At 43.7% G+C, this 10,418-nt stretch overlaps 1 protein-coding gene across 1 annotated transcript; it reads left to right on the plus strand.

Annotated features, from left to right (window-relative positions):
• The first annotated feature begins 5,936 nt into the window (after nt 1–5,936).
• LOC137308251 (probable G-protein coupled receptor 139) lies at nt 5,937–8,457 on the plus strand. Its single transcript, XM_067977084.1, has 3 exons — nt 5,937–6,170; nt 7,017–7,089; nt 7,538–8,457. Exons 1-3 carry the CDS (start codon nt 5,937–5,939, stop codon nt 8,455–8,457), a joined length of 1,227 nt encoding a protein of 408 aa, XP_067833185.1.
• The last annotated feature ends 1,961 nt before the right edge of the window (nt 8,458–10,418 follow it).

A 10,418-nucleotide genomic window follows, 5' to 3' on the forward strand; every position in this document is an offset into this window, starting at 1 on the left:
TCTGCCAATATTCCAACCGTGTCCTCTATATTCAAACCCAATTAATTAATATGTACCACAAACAGCAAGGAACACAAAACTGAGCCCCGTGGCACACCACTGGAAACGGATTCACATTCGCAAAGACATCCATCGACTTTTACCCTTTGTTTCCTGTTACTGAGCTAATTTTGCAACCAATTTGACACGTTTCCCTGTATCCCATGGGCTTTTACCTTTCTGACCAGTCTGCCATGTGGAACCTTGTGAAATGCCTTAGTAAAATCAATGTAGACAATATCCACTATACTACCGTCATCAATCCTCCTTGTCACTTCCTCAAATAATTCAATCAGGTTTGTAAGGCATGACCTTCCCTGAACAAATCCTTGCTGACTATCCCTGATTAAACCATGCCTTTCCAAGTGACAGTTTAACCTATCTCTCAGTATTGATTCTAATCGTTTGACCACCACCGAGGTAAGACTGACCGGCCTATAATTGTTGGCCTTTCCCTTGTACCCTTTTTAAACAATGGTACTACGTTTGCAGTCTTCCAGTCCTCCGGTACCTCCCCTGTATATAGTGAGGATTGGAAAATGATGCTCAGAGCATCTTTTATTTCCTGCCTGGTTTCCTTCAATAGCCTAGGAAACAATGCACCCGGACCTAGTGACTTATCAACTTGCAAGGATTCCAGTCCTTCTAGTGCTTTCTCTCTCGTTATGTTTACCTTATCCAATGTTTCATACCGCTCCTCTTTAACTTCTACGTCCGGATCATCCCTTTCTTTTGTGAATACGGAGACAACATATTCATTTAAAACCCTGCTCACATCTTCTGCGTCTGCACATACGTTACCCTTATCATCCCTGATAAGTTCCACCTTTTCCTTAGCTATCCTCTTGTTCTTAATATACTAATACAACATCTTTGGATTTTCTTTAATCTTACTAGCTAATATTTGTTCATGCCCTCTCTTTGCATTCCTTATTTCCCTTTTTACGTCATCCCTGTATTTTCTATGCTCCTCTCGGCTTTCCGCAGTATGAAGCTGTCATAAGCTTTCTTTTTCTGCTTTATCTTGCCCCGTATGCTTCCAGACAACTACACGGCTCTAAATTTGGCAGTGCCATACCTTTTCCTTTGAGGGGACGTGTCTGCATTGTACCCATAGAATTTCACTTTTTCGTGCCAACCACCGGCTTGCCACTGAGTTCTCCTCAAGTAGTTGTGTCCAGTCCACTTCTGCCAAATCACCTCTTAGTTCTGCAAAATTTGCCTTCCCCCCAATTTAAAACGTTTGCTTCTAATTTAACTCTGTCCTTTTCCATAATAATGCTAAAACTAACTGAATTTTCATCACTATCCCCAATATGGTCACCCAGTATCACTTCACCCACTTGCCTATCTTCATTTCACAGGATTCAATCTAGAATTGCATCCCCTCTTGTTGGGCTTGTCACGTAGTGGCTAAAAAAAGTTCTCCTGGACACATATAAAGAATTTTAGGCCCTCTGTGCCCCTCACACTGTTTGAATCCAAATTGATGTTAGGGTAGTTGAAGTCCCCTACTATTATTGCCCTCTTATTTTTGAACTCAGTAATTTGCCTATATCTTTGTTTTTCTATCTCCCTTTCGCTATTCGGGGGTTGATAGCACACTCCTAGTGTTGTGACTGTAACCTTTCTTATTTCTTAGTTCAACCCATACGACCTTGATTGATGATCCATTTCGCATATCAACCCTTCTCACAACTGTAATTGAATATTTAACCAATAATGCTGCCACCCCTCCTTTTTAATACCCACTCTATCCTGCCTGAAAACTCGATATCCACAGATATTGAGCTGCCAATTATCCCCCTCTTTAAACCAGGTTATAGCAATGATATCATGCTGCCACGTGTCGATCTGTGCCCTTAGCTCGTCTGCTTTGTTTGTAATACTCATTGCATCGAAGTATATACCCTTTAACCCCGTCGAATTCCTGTGCTGAACACAATTTAAACTTTGCTTCCTCGGCCTTTCTGAGTCGCTGACGACGTCACTAACTGCTTTTCTACTGGTCTGAATTTGTCCTATTATTACCTGGCTTTGGTTCCCATCCCCCTGCTATACTAGTTTAAACCCTCCGCAAAATAAGTAACAAATGCCCCCTATAGTAACTTCGCTGGTGGTGACGCGATACTAACTTCACAGTTAGTGGCCCGATACTAACTTCATTGGTGATGACCCTATACTAAGTTCGCTGTTAGGGGCCCTATACTAACTTCATTGGTGGTGACCCTATACTAAATTCGCTGTTAGGGGCCCGATACTAACTTCATTGGTGGTGACCCTACATCAACTTCACTGGTGGTGACTATACTAAATTTACTGTTGGGGTCATATACTAACTTCACTGTTGGTGGCCCTATACTAACTTCATTGGTGATGACCCAATAGCAACTTCACTGGTGGTGACTCCATACAAAATTCACTGTTGGGGTCATATACTAACTTCACTGTTAGGGGCGCTATACTAACTTCACTAGTGGTGACCCTATACTATCTTCACTGGTGACCTTACACTAACTTCACTAGTGGTGACCCTATACTATCTTCACTGGTGACCTTACACTAACTTCACTGGTGGTGACCCTATTCTAACTTCACTGGTGTTGACTCCAACGAACTTCCCTGGTGGTGATCCGATACTAACTTCCATATGGTAACCCGACATTAACTTCACTGATATTCTCACCACACTAAATTCACTGGTGGTGACGTTATACTCAATACATTGGTGGTGAAACTATACTAAAGTCACTGGTGGAGATCCAATATTAAATTCACTGGTGGTCACCCCAGCCCAACTTCACTGGTGGTGACTCTGTACTAAATTCACTGTTAGGGGCCCTATACTATCTTCACTGTTAGGGGCACTATCCCAAATTCACTGGTGGTGACCCTATACTCAATTCACTTGTGATGACCCTGCACTAAATTTACTGGTGGTGACCCGATACTCTCTTCACTGGTGGTGTCCCGATACTCTCTTCACTGGTGGTGACCGTATACTAACTTCACTGGTGGTGACCCTATACTAACTTCACTGGTGGTGACCCTATAGTAACTTCACTGGTGGTGACCCTATATTAACTTCACTGGTGGTGACGTTCTTCAAACATTACTGTTATTATTGCTTTCTCACATTGCTGCTGATTATTCCGTATTCCCACTATATTCGTAATGACATTACTGCTGCTGATTATGATACAAGTTTCAACACCTGGTACCTCAAGCGTCCGCTGCTAAAAAAACACATAAATGCCTTTATTACTTGCTTGCTCGATTGAGACAAAGATGTCCTCGCCAACCCCCGTCACCCCATGAACTCAAGATCCTCAAAACCATTACTATTTGTAACATATTCTGGCGAAAAGTGCTCATAGTATCATAATGTCATAGTAGGTCCAGCACAGAAGGAGGCCATTCAGCCCTTCGTCCCTGTGCTGGCGCTTTGAAAAAGCTATCCAATTAATCCCATCCCTCTGATCTTTCCCCACAGCTCCGTATTTTTTTCCATTCAAGTATTTATCCAATTCCCTTTTAAAAGTTACTTCTGAATCTGTTTCCAGCACTCTTTCTGACAATGCATTCCAGATCATTACAACTTCCTGCAAAAAATATCCTCATTTCGCCTCTGGCTCTTTCACTGATCACCTTATAGCCGTGTCCTCTGTTTCCTAACCTTCTGCCACTGGAAACAGTTACACTTTATTTATTTAATCAAAACCGTTCATGATTTTGAACACCTCTACCAAATATCCCCTAACTTTCCCTGCTGTAAGGTGAGCAACCACAGATTCTCCAGTCTCCCCACATATATGAAGTCCCTCATCCCTGGAACCTTTCTTGTAAATCTCTTCTATACCCATTCCAAGGCCTGACATCTTTCCTAAAGTGTGGTACCCAAAATTGAACACAATACTCCAGCTGAGGCCTAACCAGTGTTTTATAGAGGTTTAACATAACTTCCCTGCTTTTGTACTCTATGCCTCTGTTGTTAACGTCCAGGATCCCGTATGCTTTTTAACAACCTTCTCAACTTGTCCTGCCGCGTTCAAAGATATTTATTCCCCGTTCTCTCTGCTCCTGCACCTTATTGGAGCTCCAGATTTTCACTTCGTAGGAACCTATCGACTCTGTACCCCAATCCATTCCTCCTTGAAGGCAGCCCTTTGTTCAATTGCTGCTTTGCCTCCCAATTTGTGATTCCAATCCACATCAACGAGATCGCTTTTCAACTCACTGAAATTTGTCTTCCTGCAGTTAAGTTTTTTTTTAGATTTGATTGTTCCTTGTCCTTTTCCATAACGATTCTAAACCTAAGGATATTATGATCACTGTTCCCCAAATGCTCCCCCACTGGGTTTGGCTGGAGACATATTGATCCAGAAGTTTCTCTTGTACACATTTCAGGAATTCCTCCCCCTCTTCGCCCTTTACACTTGTATTGTCCCAGTCTATAGTTGGATAATTGAAGTGCCCCATTATTATTACATAAGAACATAGCAACATAATAAATAGGAGCAGGAGTAGGCCATACGGCCCCTCAAGCCTGCTCCACAATTGAGTAAGATCATGGTTAATCTTCGACCTCAACTCCACTTTCCCGCTCGATCTCCATATCCCTTGATTCCGCTAGAGTCCAAAAAGCTATCTCACTCAGCCTTGAATATCCGCAACGAGTGAGCATCCACAGCCCTCTGTGGTATAGAATTCCAAATGATCTCGATCCCCTGAGTGAAGAAATTGCTCCACAACTCAGTCCTAAACGTCCCACCCCTTATCTTGAGACTATGCCCTCTCGTTCTGGACTCTCCAGCCAGGGGAATCATTCTGTCTACCCTGTCAAGCTCTCTTAAAATATTATACGTTTCAAAGAGATCATTCTTCTAAACCCCAGAGAGTGTAGGCCAAATCGAGTCAATCTTTCTTCATAGGACAACACTCTCATCCCAGGAATTAATCGAGTGAACCTTCGCTGCACCGCCTCTAAGGCTTCTATCCTTCCTTAGGTAAGGAAACTAAAACTGCCTACAATACTATAGGTGTGGTCTCAACAAAGCCTTGTACAATTGCAGCAAGACCTCCTTACTATTGTACTCCAAACCCCTTGCAATAAAAGCCCACATACTATTTGCCTTCCTAATTGCGTGCTGTACCTGCATGTTAAATTTCTGTGTTTCTTGTACCAGGACACCCAAATCCCGCTCAACACCAACATTTAATACTTTTCCACCATTTAACAAATATTCAGTTTTTCTCTTCTTACTACCAAAATGAATAACCTCACATTTCTCCACATTATACTCCATCTGCCAACTTCTTGCCCACTCACTTAACCTGCCGATATCCCTTTGCAGACCATTTGCAGTCCTCCTCAAAGCTTACTTTCTCAGCTAGCTTTATATCGTCAGTAAACTTGGATACATTACTCTCGGTCCCTTTATCTGAGCTATTAATATAAATTGTAAATAGCTGAGGCCCAAGCACTGATCCCTGCAGCCACCCATTAGTTACAGCCTGCCAACCTGAGAATGACCCGTTTATTCCTACTCTCTGTTTTCTCTCCTTTAATCAATCCTCTATCCATGCTAATATATTACCCCCAACCCCATGAGCCATTACCTTGTGTAACTACCCGTTGTGACTCACCTTATCGAATGTCTTTTGAAAATTCATGTATACTACAATGGGCCGAATGGCATTCTCCTGTTCTGTACCTACTATCACACTAAGTCACTAAAATGCATCTAGTGTAATTGTAGGGTGCCACCAGTAACGGTGGAGCGAGGTTTTCTCTAGTGTATGTGTGGTATTCCATGAGTCTCAGAGGAGCACAGTTATCTGGTGTAAGTGTGGTATACCATGAGTACCTGAGGAGCGCGGATATCTCTCGTGTAAGCATGGTATACCATGAATACCTGATGAGCGCGGTTATCTCTCGTGTGTGTGTGGTATACCATGAGTACCTGAGAAGCGCGGTTATCTCTCGTGTAAGTGTTGTATACCATGAGTACACGAGGAGCACAGTTATCACTAGTGTTTGTGTGGTATACCATGAGTACCTGAGGATCGCGGTTATCTCGAGTGTAAGTGTGGTATACCATGAGTATCTGAGGCACGCGGATATCTCTAGTGTAAGGGTTACCACAAGTACAGGAGGAGCACGGTCACATCTAATGTAAGTGTAGGGGCACCACTATTACCGGAGGAGCACGGTCACCTCTATTGTAAGTGTAGGGGACCCACTAGAACCGGAGTAGCACGGTCACCTCTATTGTAAGTGTAGGGGCACCACTAGTACAGGAGGAGCACGGTCATCTCTATTGTAAGTGTAGGGGTACCACTGGAACCGGAGGAGCACGGTCACCTCTATTGTAAGTGTAGGGGACCCACTAGTACAGGAGGAGCACAGTCACCTCTATTGTAAGTGTAGGGGACCCACTAGTACAGGAGGAGCACGGTCACCTCTATTGTAAGTGTAGGGGACCCACTAGTACAGGAGGAGCACGGTCACCTCTATTGTAAGTGTAGGGGCACCACTAGTACCGGAGAAGGGTGATCAGGTTTAATGCTGCAAGACTGAGGTCATCACCAGTATTGCAGGATTAGGTTCCGCACCTGTTGCTGGTGGAGTTGGGTCACCGGGAGTGAGTCTAAGGCAAGGTCAGGGCGATTACTTCAAATGTAGCTGCCTCCACCAGTCCTGTAGTTATAGGGTCAGGACGAGTATTGGGAGATTCACACTTTCCATTTGTAAAGAATGTTTTAAATGTGTGATTTTTTAAACTGTCCACTAATAATTCCAGACCAAAAAAGAACTTCCCTTAGTCTATTTGACTGTGAGCAATGTTAATTATGATGTAACCTGATTGACTCCCTGGTGAATTGATATGGGTATAAATATAGTGATCCCTTCTCCCGTCTCAGCCAGGCACTAGTCAGAGACATTCAGCTCCGACAGAATTCATCCATTCTCACAGAAAATGGGGCAAATAACTACACTGCTGATAAAAGAGATTTACTACCCGATTCTCGCAGCCGTCGGTGTCCCAGGTGAGCTATTTTAACCTGTTAGTTGTTATTCGCTGTTAATTGTATCACTGTTCTTACCGCATGTTGGATAAGGTAACGTATTTCCCAGATGTCAGCATTACACAGTCAGTAGTTACCGGAACCAACTCGTGAACCATGAGTCTGCAATTTCTGCGTTCCCCTTAATCTGATCATTTCACTGATGTTACAATATTCTTTGAAGCTCCAATACAAGCGTTTTAGCGGAATTACGGACCGTTTCTTCACCCCGTGCAGAGTGAGCGCTGCAGCAGCTCATTCCACTGTGTGGGTCGGTTTCCCAGGCAGTGACTCGAATATTAATCCTGCTCTCACACTGCTCCGTGTTGATAATCACACTGAATGGAGCAAAATGCTTTCAACAGGTATCTGCAAATATATTTGCAATTAGACACTGGAATATTATTTCTCTCCTCTCTCTTTCTTACAGCGAACTTGATGACAATTGTGATTCTCTCAAGAGGAAACTGCGGCCTTTCGAATTGTATCTCTGTCTACATGGTGGCCATGGCAACAGCGGATCTCCTGGTCATGATCATCAATATAATCGTGTATTATATTTTCAGTTATCACTTCCCACTTTCATTCCTCTCCCACACTCCCGTGTGTAGGTTCATTTTATACATGGCCACTGTCACCCTCGATTTGTCTGTTTGGTTCACCGTCTCTTTCACATTTGACCGTTTTGTAGCTCTCTGCTGCCGGAAGTTTAAAACCAATTATTGCACCGAGAGAACTACGGCCGCGGTTATAACAACGGTCTCTGTCCTTATTTTTTTAAAGGGCATCCCCATTTTGTTTGTATATTCACATGAACAAATAATTAACAAAGTTCAGTGGGGCTGCCGGTCTAGTGAGGCTTTTCTCTCCTCACCTCCAGCAATACCGTACGGCTGGTTTCACGGCATCTCGCTCATTTGGCTTCCTTTTACTTTAATTGCCTTGTTTAATTCTTTGACCATCAGACGGATTGCAATGGCGAATAGAACCCGCAGGAGACTCCGGGATCACAACAGTGAGAATCAGAGTGATCCAGAAATAGGGAACCGAAGGAAATCCATCATTTTACTGTTCACTATATCGGGCAGTTTTATACTGTTATGGCTGACAACTTCTGTGAGTTTTGTAACTACCAGACTGACAAACACCAATTATTACCGAGGGGACCGCACAAACCCAGCATATATCGCCGCAGAAACCGGAGCGATGCTGAAGTATTTGAGTTGTTGTCCAAACACGTGTATTTATGCAGCTACCCAGAGGAAATTCAGAGAAGAGCTGAAGAAGCTGCTGAAATCTCCCTGGACACTGATTCTAAGATTGGTTAAAAATGAAAGAAATGCGAACTAGAGCTCCCTTTGGGACATTAGATTTCACTTTCAGCCTCTATTCCAGTTTAGACTGAGGTTCCCTCTCCTCACCGCTACATAAAGATGGTTCTTATAAAAACCCACAGGTCTGCGATTACATATGTGATTTCAATTCCATTTCATGCTAACTTTGACCGATGGTTTCTAAAGTTCATTGGCCCACAGCACTAGTTAACCTTCCCGCTCGGAGATTGGTCCCAGCTCTGTTGAGGTGCAACCCGTTCATCTTGAACAGATCCCTCCTTCCCCAGAACAGAACCCAATGCCCTTGGAATCTGAATCCGTCCCTCCCGCTCATTAACCTGTCTGAACCTAATATTCCTATACTCACTAGCCCGTGGCACTGGGAGTAATCCAGAGATTACTTCATTTGAGGTCTCGTTTTTTGCTTCCTCCCTTGCTCCTGAAACTCTGAGTGCAGGACCTTGACCCTTTTCCTTCCTATGTCATTGGTTCCCACAGGAACCACAACTTCTGGCTGTTCCCCTCCCCCCTCAAAATGCTGTGCCCCCTCTCAGTGATGCACTTTACCCTGGCGCCATGGAGGCAACACACCACGCAAGACTCACGTCAGTGGTTACAGAAACGCCTGTCTATACCCGTGACTATTAAATTCGCTAACAACTGCATCTAAGTGTGGACTAACAAAGATTCTATACAGGTTTAACATAATTTCCCGGTTTTTCAGTTGTAATCCTCTAGAAATGAACCCCAGAGCTTTATTTGAATTTCATGCTGTATTTAATCTGAGTTTTCTCTGTTTTCGGTTTTGCAGCCAGCTTGCTACCGTTCTGTTACTTGTCCCCTGAATCCGCATGTTCTGACTTAAATCCTGAATCTATTAAGCGGTACTTTATCGAAGCCTTTTTGAAAATACAAGTGTATTATATCCACTGGATTACTCGGCCTACTCTTCCTTTTACTTCTTCAAAAAATTCAATTAGGTTGGTTAAGCGTGACCTTCCCTTTTGAAATCCGTGCTGATTATCCTTTATTATATTTTCGGTTTCCAGATGTTTTTCCATTATATTTACTGATGTGAAGTTCACTGGTCTATAATTGCCTGTATTGGTTCTATTTCTCTTTCTAAATATGAATAACATTAGCTGATCTCCAGCCATCTTGCACTATTCCCTTTTCTGCTGTTTCTTCTCTAGTTTCTTTTATTCTGCATGGATGCAATCCACCGAGACCCGACGTTTTATCCTCTCTCAGTTTGTTTAGTTTATCAATGATCTCCCCCATTCCAGCATTGGTGCCAAAGTCCCACGAAATGGAACCCCTCTTTTCCACACGACTCTTTCAACAACGCATTCACCGTTCTGATCTGTTTATCCCCATTGCCAATTGGCACGTCTCTAGGGTAGTAATCCTCAGATTACCACCCTTGGGGTCCTACGTTTCTGATACTCCCTCTTGATACTCCCTTAACAGGACCGCCTCCTTGTTCTTCCCTGTGTCATTGGTCCCGATATGGACCACAAAAACCGTATCTTCCCCCTCCCTTTCCAAGTTCCTCTCCAGTTCCTTCAAGATACCATTTACCCTTGCATCAGGTAGGCGACCACCCTTTACACTCGGTGGTGGCAGCAGAGGGTGCTATCTAACCCCCTACATATCGAATCTCCGATGATAACAATCCAAAACATTTCTTTTCTGCTCCTCCCCGCCCCCCCCCCCCCCCGTCCCCTTGGACTGCCTCCTACTCCACGGTGTCTTGGATGTGATTCTGGTCATTCTCCCTGCAAACTTTATCCTTATTCTCACAGGTAGCAATTAGATCGGGCACGTGCCTGTGGTATTTCCTTCTCTACCAACCCTAAGCCCCGCCCCCCCCACACTGCTGACTGACAGTCTCACTCTGCCCTTCATGCACCTGTGTTTTACGATGAGGTGTGTCTGCACTTTGGAGTAAACTATCCATATATTCCTTCCCCTCCC

Source organism: Heptranchias perlo, unplaced genomic scaffold (assembly GCF_035084215.1).
Source record: "Heptranchias perlo isolate sHepPer1 unplaced genomic scaffold, sHepPer1.hap1 HAP1_SCAFFOLD_125, whole genome shotgun sequence".
NCBI lineage: Eukaryota > Metazoa > Chordata > Chondrichthyes > Hexanchiformes > Hexanchidae > Heptranchias > Heptranchias perlo.

What these genes read in the sequence shown, in the direction of transcription:
- LOC137308251 (XM_067977084.1), top strand. Translation starts at nt 5,937, where the DNA reads ATGGTATACCATGAATACCTGATGAGCGCGGTTATCTCTCGTGTGTGT. An exon ending in GGCACGCGGATATCTCTAGT is followed by an intron (nt 6,171 to 7,016) that starts GTAAGGGTTACC and finishes CCATTCTCACAG; the next exon opens with AAAATGGGGCAAATAACTAC. An exon ending in CGCAGCCGTCGGTGTCCCAG is followed by an intron (nt 7,090 to 7,537) that starts GTGAGCTATTTT and finishes TCTTTCTTACAG; the next exon opens with CGAACTTGATGACAATTGTG.